The sequence below is a fragment of the Gopherus flavomarginatus genome, chromosome 19 (genome assembly GCF_025201925.1).
Source record: "Gopherus flavomarginatus isolate rGopFla2 chromosome 19, rGopFla2.mat.asm, whole genome shotgun sequence".
In the NCBI taxonomy this organism is placed as follows: domain Eukaryota; kingdom Metazoa; phylum Chordata; order Testudines; family Testudinidae; genus Gopherus; species Gopherus flavomarginatus.
In genome coordinates, this window is record NC_066635.1 from 22,771,204 (window position 1) to 22,794,488 (window position 23,285).

The window sequence follows — 23,285 nt, forward strand, 5'->3', positions numbered from 1 at the left end:
AGACGACCGTACGTTCATCCTATCAGACAGGCATATGCTGGTATTGCTAATACAGAAAGATTTTTATTTAATACATTATTTTAAAACAATCACAGAGTAAGAAGAGGCACAAAGCCAACAACAAAAACTTACAGAATTGGCTTGTAAAATATCCACAAACACTTTCAACAGCAAAATTTGCTATTGCTGGTGGCAAAGAAATGTTTATAGGTGACCTCAGTGTAACAATTTTGTACCCTGTGTTCTTTCCTATGTAATGTACATTAAAGAGTTTACTTTGTTCATCAGAACCTGGCCAGTAATATATTTCAATCTTGTTTGTTTAAAAATCTTCTATCCAAATACTTCATCAGCAAAAACACAATAGGATTATAAACCCATCATTATTTTGGGGAAAATCTAAGCAAAAATTGTCCAACTTCCAATGTTCATTAAACTGAAATAAGAAGGAAGTGCAAACAACAAAAAATAACGATTAAACAAAGCATTTTAGTTAAAATATGATTGCAGTTACACACTGAAAGATTCTTCCAATTACAGCACAACTGAGCTGGATATACAGTAGCTGCAAAACCGACCTCATTGCCAAGGAATGGAAGTGTTCAGAACACAAAATAATTCATTTGCTGCCCTGAGAGAATTCTTCCATTTGTCTTTAATTAGTAGTTTCAGCCACAAAACATCTAAACTCACAAGGAAACTGCCATACTGGTACAGTCTACTTAGCCAACTATCCTATGCCCAGTTGCGCCACATGCCGGATGCTGCAGAGGAAAGTATTAAACCTGTGTAGTGCCCTAGCATCTTATAGAATATTATGGAGGTGATTTTCTCCCTGACCTCAGCTGAGCTTGTTTTATGTTCTGAAGCATGAGGATGAATGGCTCCTGTACTCTTCGTCCTAGGCACTGTAAATGTAGATGCTGTTCTTACTCGTTTACCATAAGAAAAAGAATGGCTCCCCCACATATTTAAGAAAACCTACTTTCGAAGGTGCTCATGTTCTTTCAGGAACAGCTCTGTTCTTCTGTTGTTCACACTGGACCCACTTTTATATGACCTAAGATTTAAAACAAGAAAGTGAAAAACAATTTTCCCAGAAAATACTTTTCACAAAGCAGAATTTATTGATCTGCTTGTATCAGGGCTGTCGATTAATTGCAGTTAACTCACACGATTAACTCAAAAAAATTAATTATTTTAATCACTTAATTGCAGTTTTAAATGGCACTGTTAAACAACAGAATACCAACTGAGATTTATTAAATATTTTTGGATATTCTTCCACATTTGTAAATATATTGATTTCTATTACAACACGGAATACAAAGTGTACAGTGCTCACTATTATTTTTTATTACAAATATTTGCACTGTAAACATGATAAGAATTTTTTCAGTTCACCTCATAGAAGTACTGTAGTGCAATCTCTACCACGAAAATGCAACTTACAAATATAGATTTTTTTTTTTACATAACTTCACTCAAAAACAAAACAATGTAAAACTTTAGAGCCTACAAATCCATCCATGGGATTTTTTGCATGGGATTTTCGTAAATGGCATTGCAAGGTATTTATGTGCCAGATATGCTAAACATTTGCATGACCCTTCATGCTTCAGCCACCATTCCAGTGGACGTGCCTCTATGCTGATGATGCTCATTAAAAAAATCATGTGTTAATTAAATTTATGACTGTACTCCTTGGGGGAGAACTGTATGTGTCTGGCTCCATTTCTCCCGCATTCTGCCATATATTTCATGTTATAATAGTCTCGGATGATGACTCAGCACATGTTCATTTTCAGAACACTTTTGCTGCAGATTTGACAAAATGCAAGGAGAGTACCAAAGTGAGATTTATAAAACTAGCTACAGCACTCAACCCAAGGTTTAAGAATCTGAAGTGCCGTTCAAAATCTGAGAGGGACGAGGTTGGAGCATGCTTTCAGAACTCTTAAAAGAGCAACACACTGATGTGGAAACAACAAAACTCGAACCACTAAAAAAGAAAATAAACCTTCTGCTGACAACATCTGACTCAGATGATGAAAATGAACATGCGTCGGTCCGCACTGCTTTGGATTGTTATTGAGCAGAACCTGTCATCAGCATAGACGCATGTCCTCTGGAATGGTGGATGAAGCATGAAGGGACATGTGAATCTTTAGTGCATCTGGTATGTAAATATCTTGTGACGCTGGCTGCAACAGTGCCATGCGAAAGCCCGTTCTCACGTTCAGGTGGCATTTTGAACAAGAAGGCGGCAGCATTGTCTCCTGCAAATGCAAACAAACTAGTTTGCCTGAGCGACTGTCTGAACAAGAAATAGGACTGAGTGGACTTGTAGGCTCCAAAGTTTTACACAGTTTTGTTTCTGAATGAAGTTGTTTTTGGTACATAATTCTACATTTGTAAGTTCAACTTTCATAATAAAGAGATTGCACTACAGTACTTGCATTAGGTGAATTGAAAAATACTATTTCTTTTGTTTTTTACAGTGCAAAATAACTACAAAGTGAGCACTGTAACTTTGTATTCTGTGTTGTAACTGAAATCATTATATTTGAAACTGTAGAAAACACCCAACAACATTGAAGTGGTATTCTATTATTAAGAGTGCGATTAATGATCACTAATTTTTTTAATTGCTTGACAGACCTAGCTTGTATGTTAAATTCGGTTTTTTCTAAATCACCAAATGGAAAAAAGTCTCAGTGTCATTAAAATACTTTTTTTTTAAACGGATAGACTCAACCATAGAAAATGGATTGATGTGTTTTACCCTACCTATACATACGTGTGTGTGTGTGTGTGTGTGTGTGTGTGTGTGTGTGTGTGTGTGTACATAGATACACACACGCGCAGTTTTCCAAGGGCAAAGTGGAACCCAACCCTACACTAGAGAGAGGCTATAATAAATCAGTACATACAGCTTCCCCAGTTTCACCTGGGCTCAAAATAACCTCTCTCAGAAAAGAGTTTGCTATTTTCCCATTCAGAAACATGTTCTAATTTCTCTTTCCCTGAGGGAAGCATTCTGAAATGTACACTGGATAGATAAAGGAAAGGCAGGTGCCCTCTGCTGGTTTTCCAGAGAGACTCACTAGGGGGTTGTAGAAGGAAAAGTAAACTTCCAGTTCATATCCAGGCTTAATTATGTTGCAAATACTTGAGGTTTGTTTTTCAGAGATTCACTGAAAAACATTCTGGACCCCACCCTAAAATCAAAAGGATTTTTGCCACTAACTTCAATGGAAGTAGCACTGGGCCTGTGTTTTGAACACAGTTCTGCTTGTTTACTATTACAGTTTACTGCTACCAGGGAAGTTCACATGAAAACACAATCTTTGCTCCTAAAAAACAGCAAATGCTCCTGCTGCAATCCCCTCATGTGAAGTTAAAAGGGTTGTGAGGTTTGTGTTGTCACAAAGAAATCCATCTCAAGGTGAGGAATATAGAAAAGCAGGAGAGCTCCTACAAAACAGAAGATCCTATATTTTCAAACAAAGATCCCTAGAATTAAATCTATGGAAGAGAGGACCGTGAGGATAGGCAGAACTATTTCTCGAAAGGTTTTTCAAAGATTAACTTTTGCCTCATGGACAGTCTTTAGCTGTGGTTTACATCCACAGCTGTTAATGTGATCTCTAACACGCATGCTAAACAGCTTATTCTCAAATGCAATTTGCATCTTTTAAGATCTGATTGAAACAACTCATTAATTCAACCTGACACTTATGACAATTGCTCCAATCAGAATAGTCTTTTTCTTCACTTTACATTGGAAGCTTTTGACCCTCCTTTAAACATATACAAATTCATTTGATTTAGGGAGGCACACCTCCCACGCTACTGGAAAGGAGAGCCGGGGTATTTTAGTACTGGAACATTTGGCTATAATAGTTTTCGTTTCAATGTACAGCCTCATAATACGCCCAATGATGTTCTTGAAATGAACCACCTCTGAAAGAAGCACTTTAAAAAGATCATGCAAAATATCTCAGAAAACGGGATAATAGTTCAAAGAAATATGCTTCTTCCAGTCAGGACAAGCGAAGTGTTTAAGTCTATTTCTACTGTTTATACTCAGACTTACTCAATATCTTTCCGTACTGATCCCAAGAGATTTTCCCTTTCCCGTACTGCCAGAAAGTTGGTTTTGGTTTTATGGAATTCATGTGTGTAATCCTGTAACAAAACAAGTATTTTAAGCACCATTAGATCTTGACAATGGCAACACTCTGCCAACAAGATCTGACCAAGAGATACTAAATGGGCAGGAAATTAGCCAATAAAAAGGCTAGTAAAAATGGAAAACAGGCTCGAAAGTTTTATTACTTCTACTGCATTACAATACTTGCTTACTAATGATCTCAGTGGTTAAGGTTATACTGGAACTTTCATTATAACCCCCTCCTCTTGTTTTCACATAAAATAAAAATGGTCATACTGGAACAGACCTATGGTCCATTTATCCCAGTGTCCTGTCTTCCAACAGTGGCCAGTGCCAGAATCTTCAGAGGGAATGAACAGAATAGAGCAATTATTATTAAGTGACTCATCCTGTCATCCAGTCCCAGCTGGTGGCAGTCAGAGGTTTAGGGACACACAGAGCATGGTGTTATGTCCCTGACCACCTTGGTGAGCAGACATTGATGAACCTATCGTCCATGAACTTATCTTAATTCTTTCTGAAGCCAGTTATACTTTTGGCCTTCACAGCATTCCCTGGCAATGAGTTCCACGGGATGGCTGCGCACTGTGTGAAGGACGTCTGTAAGTTTGCTTTAAATCTGCTGCTTATAAATTTCCTTGCGTGACCCCTGGTTCTCGTGTTATGTGAAGGGGTAAACACCACTTCCCTATTCACTTTCTCCACACTAGAAATGATTTTATAGACCTCTGTCATATCCCCTCTTAATCATCTCTTCTCTAAGATGAACAGCCCTAGTCTTTTTACGTTCTCCTAGTATGAAAACTGTTCCAAACCCCTAATCATTTTTGCTGCCATTCTCTGTATTTTTTCCAATTCTAAGACACCAGAATCCAGTTTATCCAAGCCTTCGTTACCCGGTTCTCCATATTACCCAAACAACCAGCACGATTTTCCTGCTAATAAATGAACCAAACATTTTTTGCGAGAATTAAGTTTGTATATTCTGTTAACTAGATAGGAAAAGTAAAAAGATAGTACCTAAAAAACTTTCAGACACTAGTGCAGAGGTTCTCAAACTGTGCTCTGCGGACCACCAGTGGTCCATGAGCCCCATTCCGGTGGTCCGCAGACAGTTTCCTCTAAGATGTGTGCCTTGGCATCCGCACACAAGAAAATAAAGGGCCATCCACCTAATTAGTGGAGCTGCGCAGGAACAGCTCCATTAAACAGATGCCTGGACCCTGGAGAAGATGCACATGTAAGGTGAGGTGGTGGCCTTGGGGTTGGAATAGGAGGTAGGTGGGAGGGGGGAGTGGGCTGAGAAGACGGGGTGGGGGGAATTTGGGATCTTAACTGAATATCTGTCAACTATTTTTAATGCAGATTTCATTTTTCCCCTCTCAGCAAAGGAAACAGAGTACTACAGTGAAAAGGTCCAAGACCTGTGTACCACAGTGAAAGCCTTTCTAAAATGGAAACACCAAATAGAAACTGGAGGTCAGCTTGTGCAGAGGTCTTGCACTCCCTGCGTGACATATTTGGGAAGCTAGTGGAAGAACACACACACATTCAAATATTGAGAAATTGTGAAACATTCCTAATAATTTCACATCAAGATCAGGTAGTCACTAAATCTGGAAAACTGCATAGACCTCTTGGGACCTATGGCATAGTCATCTTTTTGGTCATTAATTTTAGCTGCATTTAAAACCTCTGAATGTGAGGTTCACTTTCATATTCAGTGCTTTCAATTGCTTATTTCAACAGCTTCCTTGGGACAGCTTTTACTTCAGCTGAGAGTCCCAACTGAAATTAAGTTTATGTAACTACTGGATGCTAACAAAAGAGAGAGTAGAAGAAACCCAAGCATGAAAACCTTACATCACAGACCAAAAATAGCTTCATAATATCATTTTTGAAATATACAGAAAACCAAGAAGGTAAATGTTATAAAGATGACTCTTTTAAGATAGAAATGATTAAATAATTCCATCCACATAGTGTGCAAAACCACAGCAGCTGTGGGTAAGATTATTTCCTTTTTGGTTATTAGGATCCTATTTTCTATACCCTTCCCTTGCAGCATATGAGACGAAGATGTCTTTTCCATCAGACATTTTAACCGGCTATGCACTGGTCACAACTAAAAACTGATACCATTTACTTTTCAGCAATATAGCACCCCTCAAACTTCTGCCTGCCAATCAACATTTTAGGGATGTTGGTTTTTTTTTTACATTTTTATACACACACACCTCTACAAGAGTATTTGGATTTTGTGTGAGGTTATATCAGTAAGTATCATTCCCAAGTATTATTACAATGAAGAGACAGCGTAAAAACAAGTAACAAATGTATTGCATGTGACTTACCTGCAATATGTCTCTGTGACGCTGTAATGTGTGCATCAGTGCTGCGTTCAGGGATGGGACTCCCGCGCTGTTGGTGTACTCCACCATTTTGTCATTTATTCCAGTAAGCTACGGAAAAAAAACAAAAACAAAAAACCAAAGGGACACTTTTCCATAAAGTAGCTACAATGCTGATTAACATGTTTTCAGTGAAGCATCTACCAACCACTGTTACCAGTGTTACTAAACATCTTGTTTTGTTTAATGGAGGCATATTGCAATCTTGTGTCATCAAGTGCACATTCTACAGCCCAGGCAGGAACATTCGATCTATTAAGGTCTTCCAAGTCCTATTAGGTATTGAAATAAGAATAGGAGAACTCATTTACCCTTCCCAGAAGTTGTTCAATCTCCACCGCCATGGTTTCAAACATTCTGTCTTGGCTTGACCCATTTAAGAGAGGAGTTGTATCAGAACTAAGAGGAAAAGAGCAGCAGCAATTACTGAAAGGTACAAAATTCTTTTGTGACTATTCGGACACCACGTGTCAATAACAGGCGTAAGTACAAGGGCAATTTTATTTTCTAAGTAGGTTTCCTAAAGTCAGAGATTAAATTTAGAAAAGAGATACATTTTCCCTGTATTGACTGCCTCATGAATCCAATACCTCCGTTAAAATACCATGAGCTATATACCCCTCAACCACGTCTACACTCACAGCAGTGCCGCTGAAGAGCGCTCGTGTAGCCACGTTATGCCAATGGGAGAGAGCTTGCCCATCGATACAAGAAAACCAGCTCAACAAGCGGCTGTAACTATGACAGCAGGAGAGGCACTGTGGCCAACATAGCGCTGTGCACATGAGCACTTACGCTGGCAAAACTTATGTCGCCCGAGGGTGGAGGCTGTTTTTTTCACACTGCTGAACTATGCACGTTTTGCCAACAGAAGCATTAGTGAAGACATAGCCTTACTTCCCTCTTGAAGCTAATATCTGGTACTGAATCTACTGCACATCACATCGGAAATCATTACTTGCCAAACAATGATGCTTCTTTCCCACACTGTTCTTTACGACTCCCTTTTAGCAGGAAAGTGGGTTTCAATATTAGTATGTTATAATTATGTAAATGTACATTAACAATACAGTGCTAGAAACTCCTGCAGATGCATTTTGAACAAGAACAACATGCCACATAGAAAAATTGGGACAAACTGTGTTTTCTACATAGTCCATCTCCCCTATGCCTACCAAAGCAGTTAAACATTACACAAGGAAAAATCATACAAGCAAGGGGATAGGTGCAAACACACAACAGACCGACATTTGTAAGGTAACAGTTTACATCTTTTGAAGGCAATACTCTTTTCTCTGGTAACCTGCAACTATTGGAATAGGAAGAGGAAAGAAAACTAGTGTCTTTTCTACGGCCCATCTTTCTCTCTGGAAACAAGAAGTCAGTGGTATGTCCGGGTTATACGGCAAACACCACACAATACAACTCTGGCAACATATGAGAAATGGAGGCGACGGTGGTGGCAGCAGCAGCTCTGATTCAGGAAGAGAGTGGTCACTCCTAGCGTTGCTCTTGGGCTTCGGCTGGGAAACAGATTCTGGGTCACTCTGCTCAGCCTGAGCAATGTCAGAAGAGACACATTCAATCCGACAATACGTTTAGACACAATCCATTTTGGTGTCCTCTCTTTGAAATACAAACACAGAGAGAGAACTGTTGTGTTAGGAGAGGAGGAACGTGGCTTTCAAGGGGTAGGATTGCAATATACTGACACTTATTGGGAAAGGCAGGTAAAACAAACAAGGTCTGTTTCTGTGGACTGGGGGGAGTGAAGAGAAAATGAGAACGAAAATAACTAATGCTTGGGCAGTCAAGCTGGGATGCTTCCATTTAGGTGTCTTAAGCTCTATTATTCTTTGTATTGCAGAAACACTGACAGAGCTCAGTCAGGGACAAGGCCCAATGTGCTGGGTGCTACATGTAACAAAACACACACTCCGTGCCACAAAGAGCCTACAGTTTTAGCCTCTATGCAACAACAGGTGGACACAAACAGAAACAGGAAGGGGGGAGAAAGGAGGAAAAGGTGACAGTGACACAATCATGTTCAGAATAAGCAGCAGAGGTCACAGTACACGGGATGCCTAGATATTGTTGAATATTTGTTAGGCAATCCAGTAGAGGGAAGCTTTAGGGAAGGTTTTGATGGATGATGATTTCTCTCACGTTAGGATTGGTGCGAGTTCCAGAACGATTCCCATTGCAACAGACTCAACTAATACACAGTGATTGATCGAGAGAAGGCTGCATGTGCATGGGCACCATTTATGAAGTTAATGATGTAGCTGTCTTCACATTTCAGAAAGAATCAGAGAGTCTGGTCCTCAAGGTGGTGAGACTTATAAAACTTAATTATGCTTAACTAGGGAACGCACATAAACCTGACACCTGCAGACGAAGAACATTTATTAGCTCTTTTGGTAAAAGGCTTATGTTTAAAAAGGAGTCCTCACCAGTAATCCTGAAGGAAAACTTGAAACTAGCGGCTGTACCTATATTGGTTAGAGCAGAGGGCTCAGAGTCAGAACTCCTCAGTTCAAACCCCAGCTCTGCCATGTACTCACTATGCAAGCCTGGACAAGTCACAACAGCTCTGTGCCTCAATTTCCTCATCTTTACAATGGGGAGCATAATGCTAGCCAGACCACATGCAGATTTGAGAGGCTAAATTCATCAGTATCCAAACTGCTTTCCAGCCTTTGAGTTGAAGTCCTTAAAAGACTGCAAAGTATTTTCTAAATGAATATACAACCTGAACACGGACGGTGCAGCAAGTTGTACTGCCATTCACAAGGACACACCTCATCTATTGATTACCACAAATACCAACTACAGCTTAAACACAATTCCTTCTAGTGATTTACATCATGCTAACAACACTCCACTGCTGTCCTTGAATGGGCACCATCCATATGGATCACCATCACCGCTTCATGAAGACCAACATATGGTTCCTAATGCCCAGGAAGGACTATTCTAATGAGCTACTTGAAAAACTAAGGTTCAAATAAAGAAAAGTGGAAGATTAAATGAATTAAGAGTATTTAAAGCAGCCTTTTAAAAAAACATGAAGAAGTCTGTTAGTACCTATACCTGTCGCGTCTTCCCTCTCGGGTGCTGCTGTGACTGTAGCTTGTGCACAGTTTGCTGAAGGAGACCAACTTCAGATCAAGCTCATTCTCCAGCTGTCTAGCCTGCTTCCTGAGATCTGAACAACAACAGAATGATACATGTGAGGTTAACAGGTCCTTTTACAATCCAATATATTTGGGATTTGCTTTTTTACAACAAACTATTTTGGGTGCATAACATAAAGGAGAGGAAGTCAGAATAAGAGATTACATCATTAAAAATAAGAAGTCAGGCAGGATCTGTTACAAAAGAGATTAAACGCCTGGATGTATGCACAAGTCATGAAAATACAGAAGTAATAGATGTTCCATCACAGCAGATCAGACTAGTGACCCAGAGACTTAGCCAGGATGGAGAAGCCCTCTTGTGGTTATTCAGAACTGGACTGAATGAAGCACTGGCGAACACACTGTTTAGATTTTTAAGCTCCATAGGTCAGGGACACACGTCTTCTGCTGTGTTTGACATGGTGCCACTGTTATCAGTGCACATCATTATAAAGAAACATCCCAGCATTTGACTCATGGCCTAAATGATCTCCCCCATTACTAGTGTCTACGAATGTTACACAGTATGGTCTCACCTACACACAAGACCAAGTCAGCAACAGCAAGTTAGAAACTACCATATTTCAGCCAAGTAAATTGGAAAATTCCAGTTACAAACTTCTCTAAGGAATTCAGGCACACAATTCCCACTGCCTTGTATGCTCCTAAATCCTCTGGCACTTTTGAAAATCTCCACCGAAACATTATCAGCTGCTCCCCTTCAGTAAATTTCAGCTCAGTTCTCTTCTGGGGTGCAATAGGACTCGAGTCCTCTTTAAATGCTAGTCACACTTTTACAGAGACACCATCAGGCTGAATGGGCCAAAATCAGACCAGCTTTGTAGTTTTATACCTGCTTTTGCAACATCCAAGTCTTTACATGTCTTTTCCCCTCACAGGAAGATTCCTTCCCCCCCCCGCAAAACACACCTCATTACTACTATTTACAACAACACTTTGATCAGTAAAAACTTTCAAAACCCAAATCTCATGCTTCTTCTCTTGGTCTTTGTGACGAACTGGGAATGTTCTTAATGTTTTCTCTGAATACTGTGTTGGTGCCTCAGTGTCCCCATGGCAGTTCTTAAGTATCTGGCAGAGCAAAGGGCCAGTGCACCTAAATGCCTGGCACTCTGTCTCCTAGCGACTGATGGCCTGGGCCCCTCCTCTGCAAAGGTGCCAGCCGAAGGTGTTGAAAACAAAAGGATCAGGTGACCTCCTGGCCTGGGAAAGGGGCTGAGCAGAAAGAAGTGGGGGGGGTTGTTAGTCTGGAGCTGGCTGGGGTCAAGGGTGGAGGGCAGACCTGGGGGTCTGGCTCACTGCCCCCCAGAATGGACCCAGCCGAGGGGTCCGATTCGCTGTATCTACAAGCTCTGTTTTAGACCCTGTTCCTGTCATCGAATAAACCTCTGTTTTACTGGCTGGCTGAGAGTCATGTCTGACTGCAAAGTGGGGGTGCAGAACCCGGTGGCTTCCCCAGGACCCCCGCTGGGGTGGACTCGCTGTGGGAAGCGCACGGAGGGGCAGAGGATGCTGAATGCTCCAAGGAGAGACCCAGGAGGTGAAGCCGTGGGAGCTTCTTGCCCTGAACAAGTCTGCTCCAAGGGAGAGGAGGCTCCCCAAAGTCCTGCCTGGCTTGGTGGGGAGCAGTTCCAGAGCATCGCCCGGTGACTCCATGACAGTCTTCATTAACTCTACTCTTTCCTGGTCATCCCCGGAAAAGCCTTCACAGTTACAGGAACATAGGATGTCAGACTAGATGACTGGTGCTTCAAGCTAGTATGCCACCTTTAGGCAAGGAAGACAATATGTCCCATATTCAGCCTAGCCAATTAGTGGTAGCACACAGATAGGATGTCAACTTTTTCACACCATAGACCATTTTAGAGAGAGCTTTTCATGAACACTTTTCCATTTCTACCTCCAAAATTTGATTCACCTCTTCTGTAAAGCAACTACAGAGATCTGGTTACAAGAATAAATCAAAGTAGGGCACTATTAAAGCAACAATATAGAAAGAAACTTGTTTAATACAACACAAGTGGCTGCTGGGTTATCTTCCATTTTGAATTTCTACTATTTATTTCTTCTCCCTGGACACAGATCCAAAGGCTAAGCCAGTAATGGGACCCCAGGTGACACCTCACCCAGCCAGGCCCCTGAGCAAAGACTAGGCCTCAGCTTTGCGATACCATGATCTCCCCATGGACACCCCTCCCCAGGCCACCCATCAAGCCCCTCAGATCCACCCCCAGATCCCCTGCCGAACCTCCTCAGAGCCAGCCCCTCAAACCCCCCAACCCCAACCCCCCTCAGAGCCAACCCCTCAGCCCATGTCTCCCAGCCCCGTCAACCCTCCCATATCTCCTGCTGAACCCCCTCAGAGCCAGCCCCCCAACCCCAACTCCCCTCAGAGCCACCCCCTCAGCCCGTCTCCCAGCCCCCAACCCCCCCCGATCCCCTGCTGAACCCCCTCAGAGCCAGCCCCCCAACCCCAACTCCCCTCAGAGCCACCCCCTCAGCCCGTCTCCCAGCCCCTCTGACCCCCCCAGAGCCACCCCCTCAGCCCATGTCTCCCAGCCCCCTCAACCCTCCCAGATCCCCTGCTGAACCCCCTCAGAGCCAGCCCCCAACCCCCCCAGCCAACCCCCCTCAGAGCCAGCCCCTCAGCCCATATCTCCCAGCCCCCCAACCTCCCCAGATCCCCTGCCGAACCCCCTCAGAGCCAGCCCCCAACCCCCCTCAGAGCCAGCCCCTCAGCCCATGTCTCCCAGCTCCCTCGACCCCCTCCAGATCCCCTGCCGAACCCCCTCAGAGCCAGCCCCCCAAACCCCCCCAACCCCAACTCCCCTCAGAGCCAATCCCTCAGCCCGTCTCCCAGACCCCAACCCCCCCCAGATCCCCTGCTGAACCCCCTCAGAGCCAGCCCCCCAACCCCAACTCCCCTCAGAGCCACCCCCTCAGCCCGTCTCCCAGCCCCCAACCCCCCCAGATCCCCTGCTGAACCCCCTCAGAGCCAGCCCCCCAACCCCAACTCCCCTCAGAGCCACCCCCTCAGCCCGTCTCCCAGCCCCCAACCCCCCCAGATCCCCTGCTGAACCCCCTCAGAGCCAGCCCCCCAACCCCAACTCCCCTCAGAGCCACCCCTCAGCCCGTTCTCCCAGCCCCCAACCCCCCCAGATCCCCTGCTGAAACCCCCTCAGAGCCAGCCCCCCAACCCCAACTCCCCTCAGAGCCACCCCCTCAGCCCGTCTCCCAGCCCCTCTGACCCCCCCAGAGCCACCCCCTCAGCCCATGTCTCCCAGCCCCCTCAACCCTCCCAGATCCCCTGCCGAACCCCCTCAGAGCCAGCCCCCAACCCCCCCCAGCCAACCCCCCTCAGAGCCAGCCCCTCAGCCCATATCTCCCAGCCCCCCAACCTCCCCAGATCCCCTGCCGAACCCCCTCAGAGCCAGCCCCCAACCCCCCTCAGAGCCAGCCCCTCAGCCCATGTCTCCCAGCTCCCTCGACCCCCTCCAGATCCCCTGCCGAACCCCCTCAGAGCCAGCCCCCCAAACCCCCCCAACCCCAACTCCCCTCAGAGCCAATCCCTCAGCCCGTCTCCCAGACCCCAACCCCCCCAGATCCCCTGCCGAACCCCCTCAGAGCCAGCCCCCCAAACCCCCCCAACCCCAACTCCCCTCAGAGCCAATCCCTCAGCCCATCTCCCAGCCCCCAACCCCCCCCAGATCCCCTGCTGAACCCCCTCAGAGCCAGCCCCCCAACCCCAACTCCCCTCAGAGCCACCCCCTCAGCCCGTCTCCCAGCCCCCAACCCCCCCAGATCCCCTGCTGAACCCCCTCAGAGCCAGCCCCCAACTCCCCTCAGAGCCACCCCCTCAGCCCGTCTCCCAGCCCCTCTGACCCCCCCAGAGCCACCCCCTCAGCCCGTCTCCCAGACCCCAACCCCCCCCAAACCCAACCCCTCAGAGCCAGCCCCCAACCCCCCTCAGAGCCAGCCCCTCAGCCCATGTCTCCCAGCCCCCCCGACCCCGCCAAAGCTCCCGCCAAGTCCCCTCAGAGCCGACCCCCCCCGGGCCCCACAGCGCCCTGCCCCCCCTCACCTTCCCAGTAGTTGCTGCTGCTCCCCGCCGCCATGTTTGTCACCAACGTCAGCCTGCTCCAGCCCCGCGAGCCCCAGCCATAGAGACCAGGCGCCAGAGCGTCCCCCCGGGGCGCGGAGACCGACGGGAAGTGAAGGCCTCCCAGCGCATCGCCACCTGGCGGCCCCCGCCGGCATAGCGGGGCTCTGCCCTGCCGCAGCCTGCAGGGAGCCGAGCCGGGCGGCGCAGCCCGGAGCGCTGGAGAGACCTGGAGATGCAGCCCCCGGTGCGGCCCCCGGCTCTGTAACGGGCTTTCCGGCCCGGCCGAGCCCCCGCGGGACGGGGACCGCCCCCCCAGGCTCAGCACCCAGGGGTGCTGAGAGCCATTGAACCAGAAACCGCTGCAAGCCAGGGGGTGCTCAGCACCCCCAAGATTGGATCCCCCCAGGCTCAGCGCCAGCCTGCACAGGGCAGGGCCTGCCATGGTGCAAAGGGCACCCAGCCCCCTGGGAGCAAACAGGCCAGGCCCACGCCGAGGCAGTGCCCCCCTCCCACACCAACCCCCAGCGTTCAAAAATCACCCCGCTGGCTTTAAAAAAAAATCACTTTTTAAATTAGTGTAAGATGTTGGCTGGCTGCTATGGCTGCGCTCAGCTCACAGGCCCAAGCTTGTCCCCAAGTCTGAGGGCTACTTTCATTTAAACCAGCCAAGTCCCCCAGCAGCACGTCAGCAGGAGCAGAGGCTTTACAAACACCACCAAATCTCACAAGAGTTGGTAACAGTGCTTGGGTGTGACAAGTCCACTCACCCTTCCCCTACCTCTTCCCTGAAGGGCACCCTCCCATCAGCCTCCGGGGAGGACAGTTTTATATTCACGCTTCTACATTTTCAGAACAGTTTTCCAAGGCTCCATTTTGATTATTCATAAGCAGTTCTTCACTGTTCAGTTAATTTGCATTGTCTAGTCCTGCGGAATGGCCACACTCACAAGAGCATCTGCCCCTACAGGCTACTTTCCCCCACAGTACCCTAGGGCCTCTGGGACAGCCTCAAAAAAAGAATTAAAAAAAAACAACCCTTCTTGTACCTGCTGCACGTCAGCAGAAAAGCTCCAGCCACCAGCCCTTGCCAGTTCATAACACGCACAATAGCTACCTCGTTCAAGACAATAAAAGTGACAAAAAGGACAGAAGGTGTTTTTTTTTTTGGTCACCACTCTAGTGTGTTCTGGGCACCTTACAAGTATTAGCTATTGTGTAATGGCAACCACGATCCTTGGCATAACTATTGCTTGAGAACTGAGCACATACAGCTCAGCTTTACTTACAGAAGGCACTAGAGGTGTTATTCAAAAAAATTCCTTAAAACAGAGGGTTGGGTATCCCTGCTTGAGAGGTGGGTCCAGGTGTATGTTCAATGTAACGTACAACAGCTGCAGTTGGTAAAGGCACCAATGCTCTCAGAGTGACAGTTAATGGAAACAATTACTACAGGACAGGCATGGAGAGTTGGCTATTACGAGAAACCACAGCTTCACGATAGGGCTGGTGTGAACAGCTTGAAGACTTCCTAGGTGTTTGTACAGCACCTAACCCCCCAGAACCCCACACCTGACACTTGCCTCTGGCTACTCTTACAGTATAGCCCACAGCACAAGCAGGCCTGATCCATCGGTAACAAACAGCAGCTCCGCACTTCACCTTGGCCTGCAGTTTGTAAGAGCCTCTTGGAGCTGTAATAACCTTCTTCAGGCTGGTTGCGTGTTTTACTGTAGCAAGACCCATGCCTGGTCCCGTGGCAGATAAACAGGCCCATGGAGTTTAGTGTGTAAAGTTTTGGTGAAACATTAACCACAGCTCATGCCAGTGCTGACAGCAGCCTAGAGCCCAGAGCACTTGTCCTCAGAGCAGTTTTACAGCATTATCCTCACACTGGCTTTAATTTCCCAGTCACCTTTGCCAGACTGGGGGGGGAAGGGGGGGCTGACTGCCGCCCTCCAGTCCAGCCCAAGTTCAGTGCATTGTGTTTGGAATCAAAAGCAGTGAAGCAGCAGGTGCCATTAGGGGGGCAGTACCCAGAGTCAGGTGCACAATGAAGCACAAGCTGTGGCTCCTATAGACTCAAGGGGTAGCAGTTGCCCTGTCCAACACCAAAGAGTGTTTAAGAAATAACAGGAGGGTCAAGAGGAAATGGGAACTAAGGCGCCCAAGCCAAGAGCCTCCCACTCCAGGCAGGCTAAGACAATAAGGTAGCTACTTCGTCATTCTCATGAAAGTTATTAAGATTTCAGCTGCTGAGACTAGCACAAGAGACATCAAAATAATTTTAATAGAGTATTAGATTTCAGTATACATGTAAAAAACAGAGCACGCTCCTGGTACAGAAAGTTCGGTCTCACATGGCACACAGATTGGTTTCTTTTATTTAAGCTAAAAGTCAACCATTTGAAGTCTCTTTTTAAAAGTTTACTTTTGAAGGCACAGTGCATGGACCTATGCATTCCAGAGACAAGTGCATGCAGGTGGTGCTGGCACCTCCAGAAAGGGGGTCAAGGGGAGTTGCTGATACTGGTTGTCAAAGGTGGGTCAAGGATGGCATGGGGTGTTGCAAACAAGGGTGCGCAGGGTCAGCAAAAGCAGTTAAAAACCCAGTTGTCATGGCCATAGAAGAGCTGCACCTTTGCCCTGGGAGATCTAAGCAACGACACATCCCAAGCAGCTTAGAAGTCTCACTCATAGGTGCTAATTACTGTGCAAATACCCACTTACCTCAGGCATTCACCTACCCTAGCTAGTTCAGAACACATTCTGTGAGGAAAAAAGGGCTAACACAATACTCTGAAATGCCTGTAGACTCTTAATTTATTGCTTGTGGGGGCAGAAGTCTGATTTAGAGGGAGAACATCTTCATATGAATGAGGAAGCCCCAACTCCCACACCGAACCAGGTATCAAAGCAGGAAAAGTGAGAGCCTTAAGATCAGGCTGAGAAGTCAACTTTAATATAAAAACCCCCAACTCATCTACTTTTGACCTTGAAAGCAAAAGCTCTGGAAATCAGGCAGGCTTAAGCTTACTGAGTGATAGGCCACTGGATCCTGCATAATAGGCTGAAAACCGAAGAATCAAAGCAAAGTCATTTATTCAGCAGGGTTGTAACGTGACACGCTACTTGTGTGGTCCCTGCAAGAGTGAGAGAAGATGCAACACCAGCTCCTTAACACAGGGGTATAAGGAAGGGCAGAAGCTCCCTGCTTAGCCTGGCTGCTCCCATCACATGCTTAACAGCATATCTGCCAATTGTTCTGTTAAAGAGGTTGAGAAATGCCCTGTTAAAACATTTCCACAATGATCTTCTCATGAGTTTGGCAGCTATGTGGAGCCAGTAGCTTGGCAGACAATACAGTGTGGAATAGGTCACTCTGGTATCTAGGGGGTATGTTCTAGGCAAAGCTCCTCTCCCGGGGAGAGAGGAGCATAAAGAGCTTCACACTCTGCAGAACTGCCCCGACTTTTGCAATATGAAGCCTTGTTTTACAAAAGGGAAAAGGGGCTGCACGGAGCTCTCTCTACCCAGAGTTCAGTTCACATACCCCCAGACGGCAGTGTTCACATCTTGTTAGTGGAGACACTCGCTCATCTACTAAGTCAAACCCATCCTGTCAGAATTGCTGTTTCACATGGATACCCTGGGGAGGGGGGCTAACAGCCACGCTGATGTTGTACGAGAGACTCGCCCCGACATGGTAGCTGATGGAATGGTTTGAATACAAGTTGGGGATGTAAATACCATAAAGCTCCAATCTCTGGGTAACCGGAGAGGCGTGTGAATACCGACAGTACAGCTCCACTTCTTGACAGAGGACCAAGCTGCAGACCTAATACTATCAACTCTGTTCCATATAACAAAGACAAGACAGCTGACAGGTCCCAACATGCATGCCCACTCTTCCCCCCTTCAGCGGGACACCTCCCACCCGATAATGCAGGAAGAGAACTGCTGTCCACAACACACCACTTGTTAGCATCTGAAGTTCTCAGAGAAGCTAGGGGGTGGGGAGGGAAGACTACTAGGAAAGGCGGTGAACAAACACCATTAACTTTTTGCAGAATTTAGTATTTCAGCAACAACTGGTGGGTTCCAACACAGATTTAAACTGTCTGGTTCCCTTGGCAGCTACATTTCCACAAGGGCAGCAAGGTCCTATTGGGTGCATACAGCAAAGGCTGGAGAACCTCAGACCTTGTGTCTGACAAGAGGAGGATTTCCTTCTTCGCTCCAGGCTGCAGTACACTGAGTAGAGCCGCCAGTGAATCATTCATTTCAGGCAAGAGCCCAGCCTGTTTACTGCATCCTCTAATTCCTGCAAGTACTATACTCCTGAAGCGAGCAATACCGGCATTTGCTTCATGCTGCTGAACCCTAGTTCCCTCCTCAGAAAAGGGAGGCACACTGGAAAAACAACCAAAGGCATTGGAAATCAGGTGTCAGGTGGTTTGATTTAGCTCCTCTTGGCACAGAATCTTCCCTTTCTAGAGAAGCCTTTTACCTCCAACAATGGGTAAGTTTTGAATCCAAGTGTTCTCTCAGGTATAGAGAGCGTCACTCAGATCCTGTTCACACATCAAGTGCTATCCAAACATCCCTCTTCTCTCTCTCTCTCTCTCTCTCTCTCACACACACACACACTCTCTCTCTCTCTCTCTGGTCACTGACAGCCATCTAACTGTGAAAGAGCAGGAGGGACATTTAGAGGCACTCTGCTTGTGGTCCTTGAGCAGAGATGTGCCCATGCTGCTGGCTGGATGTCAGGCACTCTCAGGGTTCAATACAGGAGCAGAGGTCAGCTTTTAACAGTAGCAGTGGTCAGTAATGGGTATTTTTCTGTATCAGACGGACCTGGGGAGGAACTGAAGTCTTGCAGGTATTTGAGACTGAAGCTGAGCCACACAGATTGTGCAGGCTCAGTGCTGCTGCAGAATACTAGCTGCGTGTACTGGGCTGTGGCCAGGTTGAAGTGCTTTTCAAACTCCGGCAGACAGGAACAAGGCTGAGCAGGCACATTAGTGACTAGCAACATTTAGACAACATCCACAGTGAGTGATTACCACCATCTGCTTGGAAACTCTCAAGTGGCTCTTTTAGCATGCTATCCTGTCATGCTGCTGTTACTCCTCACTCATGGGTTACTAGCTAGTCTCCATTCTCAGACAGGCAACGTTAAGTGTCGTTGGGCTGGCTACATGGCCAACCAGAAGCAAGAGGGGTTCTGTACAAGACTGTTCAAATAAACCTGAGGATTTTCTTTTAACTAGAGAATGGCCGAGTTGCACAGCTACCAGACACCCAACTCCTATGAGTTAACAGTAGCTCTCTCCCCCTTTGTGTGGAGAGCTTCTCACACCTGGACTAGATTATTCCACCTGTCAGTTTTCAATACAGAGGCAATTTCATGGGGAGCCTGACTGTAAAACTTATTCCCCTGCAAACACTTCAGAAGCATCAGAAGCCTGCAGTAGAGCAGAGCAGGCCATAGGCCCTCTGCACCCTTGGAGTGGGATGGAGCAACCAAAAGCCGAGCTCATTGTCCATTTCTAAAGCCACTCACTGGCAGCATAGCTGAAGTCTTGCCCATAACTGACCAAGGCTTCCCCAAAATGTAGAGAGTGAAAAGAATAAAAAAAGTAAAGATAAATAATGGCTTTAAAGCTTAGAACAATGGACCCCACCAGGCATTTGGTAATTACTCCACTTTCCCTGCGCCAGGCTGGACCGTCGAGAAAACTGCTAGCAAGTCTTGATGCCAGAACACACTAATAAGTTGCCTTCCACGTGTTTCCATTATATGGAACTCCAACCCCTGACCTAGAAACATGACAGTGTTCACAGCCTCTGACATCAGCTGACAAGTGCATAAGTAGGAATGGAGCAAAAAAACACACAGGAGGTTGAGAACTGCCACCCACGTCCCTGGAGCTTACATATTCTGCAAGCTAACGTTCCAGATCTCTGAAGCATAAGAGCAGCCCCCATTGTAGGGCTTGTCCATAGGGAGCTTTCCTTTCCACTTGGTGTCTCAGTGTTTGCTAGAGTACAATGTTTCTTCTTCAGTGTCTGTCTCATCCTGGAATTCGTGGCTCAGGAGGGATTTCTTAGAGCCGGTGGACATCATGCGGATCTCGTCCTCGTAGTCGTCATTGTGCTGCCGTAGGCGATGGAAACCATCCTTGTGCCTGTTGGACTTGATGGAGCAGACGCACCAAATGATGCAGGCTGTGAGGACCAAAGCTGACATGGTGGCACCTGCCAATGAGAACACACTTCAGTCAGGGCCAAGTGAGTGCCCACGCTCCTAGTGGATGCTTGCAGATTCCCTGTCACTTACCACCAGCTGTGCCCACAAGAGCGACGAGCTAGAGCTGCTTTCTTCATCCAACTGTGCCAATGCACCTTGCCCCTAACCTGCAGCAAAGGGCCCTTCCTGTGCTGTAGCTTCAGATGGGCAAAGCTGGGACTGGCACAGGGTTAAAACCCAAACTTTCCTTGAGCTAAACAAGAATATGACCTTTGGCCTCCACAGGTGATAGCCACCTTATCCTTGACCTCCAAACCCATGTAGTGATCTGGCAGCAGCCAGCTGTGCCGCCCTCAAGGTGGTCCAGGGTAAGAGACAGTATTGTCTCTTACTCCCACAGCCAACTAATGAGGACTTGTCAGAAGTAGACTTTTCCCATTGCTATCGCCATCCCCCCTTGTTTTACTGAGGCCCTTTGTGAATCTACCGAGTGCTGCAGGGATCTCCAGTATCCACCCTCTTAGCTGCAGATACAGTATCGGAGGGCACAAACTGTGGGATAACCAGTGTACCTAGAATAAAGGGCAGGGGAATGACTCAGGACCACAGACTAACTTAGTGTTAGGGGAGGGGAGGAGAGAGAAAAAGTGATAGTCAGAGATGGATCTCACGTCCTGAATGTCCTGAAAAGAGGGTCTCATGTTACCTGCTACAGTCACCACGAGCTCCCTTGAAAGGCCAAATATCCTGTTATCCATGTCAAACACGATCACCACGGAGCTGGCGGCATCATGGCGTACCTGCACCTGGAGAAACAAGTGCACGTGCCAAAAATGTTCAATATTCTGTGTTAGCATCTAGGCAGGAGAGAAGCATGTGGACTTGCCAACAGCAAGTGAGAGGCAGGGGAAAGTCACGCCTCAGAACTATCCCCTCCCCCACAAGGGCTCACGGTGGGAAGTTCTCTTCCATCCACTGCACAAGTTAAATACAGCTACACTGGGCTGAAAAGCAAGGCTGTTGAGCCGCTACTGAAGACTAAATAGCTGAAAAAACAGACAGGAGTAAAAATGAAGCAGGACCCTTACACAAGAAGTCTAAGTCTAAGGAGGCCACAGGGAAAGAGACCCTGTGAGCCGGCTGCGCACTCACCAAGACATGCTTCTGCTGATATCCTTCAGCCGTGGCACTGATGTTATGTAACCCCGGAGCCAACAGCACATGGAAATAGCCACCTTCCTTTGTGTACACTCTCACACCTTCATTGAGTACAATGACTGCCTTAGACACTGGCTTGCCACTCTTGTCTTGGACAAATCCATGGACTCCCTTATGAACCTGAAATCAAGAGTGTCCAGAGGCTCAGGGCTCAGATACAAGGGTAGAGGGAGATACGTGAGCGTATTAGGATTTACTGAAATGTGAAATAGAATGCTGCCCTCTGCTTAGTAATTAAAATGCACAATACAACGAAGGTCTGTTCATCCCACCTTGAGGCAAGGTGTCACTGAGAGATTAGCCGATTCCCTGGCTGATACACCACATCTCACTCCTCTGGACCTACCACCATAGGACTTCAGCAGCAAGGACCAGGCCTCACGTACCAGTGTGCTCCCCCACAAGCCCCCAGGAGCTTCTTCTTGAAGACCCATTAATCTCTCACCTCCACAAGCATGCTAAGGAGAGACTTCTTATTCTCTGTCCACAGATTAGGGAGCTGTGCAGCACCTGGGAAGTAGCAGCAGCTGGTATACACTGTGATCTCAGGGCAATGGCCAAAAGTGACACTGAAATCCTGAAAAACAGGGGAAGAGGTTGTGACATGGATAGCGTTTAAACAGAAAGCTTTGGAATGAGGTAACGGGTGACTTCGGCATAGCTCTGCCCAGAAAATCTGTTCCTTTAACACTACAGTAGAACCTCAGAGTTACGAGCTGACCAGTCCCCCACATCTCATTTGGAACCAGAATCAAGCAACAGCACAGACGAGGGCGGGGGGGAGCAGCAGCAGCAAACACTACAGTGCTCATAGAAGATTAAAGTTGGAAGGGACCTCAGAAGGTCATCTAGTCCAACCCCCTGCTCAAAGCAGGACCAATCCCCAGACAAAATTTTACCCTAGTTCCCTAAATGGCCCCCTCAAGGATTGAACTCACAACCCTGGGTTTAATAGGTCAATGCTGCGTTAAACGAAACTACTAAAAAAAGGGAAAGCAGCATTTTTCTTCTGCATGGTGAAGTTTCAAAGCTGCATTAAGTCAACGTTCAGTTGTAAATTTTTGGAAGAACCACAACATTTTGTTCAGTTACAGTCTCCATTCCTGAGGTGATTGTAACCAAGTTTCTACTCATAGTTTGAGCCTGGTTATGCACTGAGGCGGAGTTGAATTTCTCTATGAAATACCTTCATACTGCCCAGGTGACTGTGCCATTCTGCCCCCCGGATGACCCCTCCTGGAATGTTATCATCTGTAGAGACAGACAAAAAAAAGTCAGAAAATCCTCTGCAAAGAGTGGACAGCACAAAAACAGCCACAGTCCAGGGCATCACATGCACGTACCTGACTCATTTTTACACCCTGGCTGACCTAGATGCATTGACGGATGGTTGTTTGCATACAGAGTTGCCAAATGTCTCAGAGTCTCTTTATTTTCCACTATAAAGAGAAGGTTAGAACATTAGTAGGAGCTGCCTTTAACCAAGGCAGACTAAATTAATGACATAGCACAGTGCTCATACTGCCTCGAACACGGCTCAACAGTTTCTAAACTGCATTTCCTGAACATTTTGAAGTTTGGTCAAACGGATACCGCCAATGAATCCCAGTGTACTGGCTTGTTTTTAATGGCTCCCAGATCAAATACTCTCAGCCCTTCCTGCAATGGACAGTGGACGTCCTTACACTGCATTGCCTGACACTGGGAGCAATGTCCCAGCTGTCTTACACGAGGCTTGCATTATTAACCAGGTTGTCATAAACAGATAGTTAACGGTTAATAGAACAGGAGTACTTCATCTCTTTTGACTGTAAAGGTTAACAAGATCTGTGAGCCTGGCTGTCACCTGACCAGAGGACCAATCAGGGGACAGGATACTTTCAAATCTTGAGGGAGGGAAGTTTGTGTGTGTGCTGTTAGTGTT

At 46.6% G+C, this 23,285-nt stretch overlaps 2 protein-coding genes across 7 annotated transcripts in view; both read right to left on the reverse strand.

Moving 5' to 3' along the window:
• Window positions 1–13,960, reverse strand: part of GOSR1 (golgi SNAP receptor complex member 1) — a 108,509-nt gene extending 94,549 nt beyond the window's left edge. For 5 of the 6 annotated variants that reach the window (XR_007770349.1, XM_050929019.1, XM_050929020.1 and 2 more), the window contains exons 1-6: window positions 13,870–13,960; window positions 9,676–9,796; window positions 6,900–6,987; window positions 6,532–6,639; window positions 4,100–4,191; window positions 986–1,060 (exon numbers count right to left, since the gene is read on the reverse strand). Coding sequence is in view for 5 of the 6 variants with exons in the window: in XM_050929019.1 (XP_050784976.1) it covers window positions 986–1,060; window positions 4,100–4,191; window positions 6,532–6,639; window positions 6,900–6,987; window positions 9,676–9,796; window positions 13,870–13,903 (518 nt within the window). In the remaining variant the exon portion in view is untranslated. The remainder of the gene's footprint in view (window positions 1–985; window positions 1,061–4,099; window positions 4,192–6,531; window positions 6,640–6,899; window positions 6,988–9,675; window positions 9,797–13,869) is intronic. The other variant, XM_050929022.1, reaches the window with a different exon arrangement.
• Window positions 13,961–19,533: 5,573 nt separating this feature from the next.
• Window positions 19,534–23,285, reverse strand: part of CPD (carboxypeptidase D) — a 30,698-nt gene continuing 26,946 nt past the window's right edge. Inside the window, exons 16-21 of the mRNA XM_050928988.1 lie at window positions 22,705–22,800; window positions 22,548–22,609; window positions 21,807–21,938; window positions 21,296–21,481; window positions 20,850–20,949; window positions 19,534–20,151 (exon numbers count right to left, since the gene is read on the reverse strand). Coding sequence (XP_050784945.1) covers window positions 19,925–20,151; window positions 20,850–20,949; window positions 21,296–21,481; window positions 21,807–21,938; window positions 22,548–22,609; window positions 22,705–22,800 — 803 coding nt within the window. The 3' untranslated portion in view covers window positions 19,534–19,924. The remainder of the gene's footprint in view (window positions 20,152–20,849; window positions 20,950–21,295; window positions 21,482–21,806; window positions 21,939–22,547; window positions 22,610–22,704; window positions 22,801–23,285) is intronic.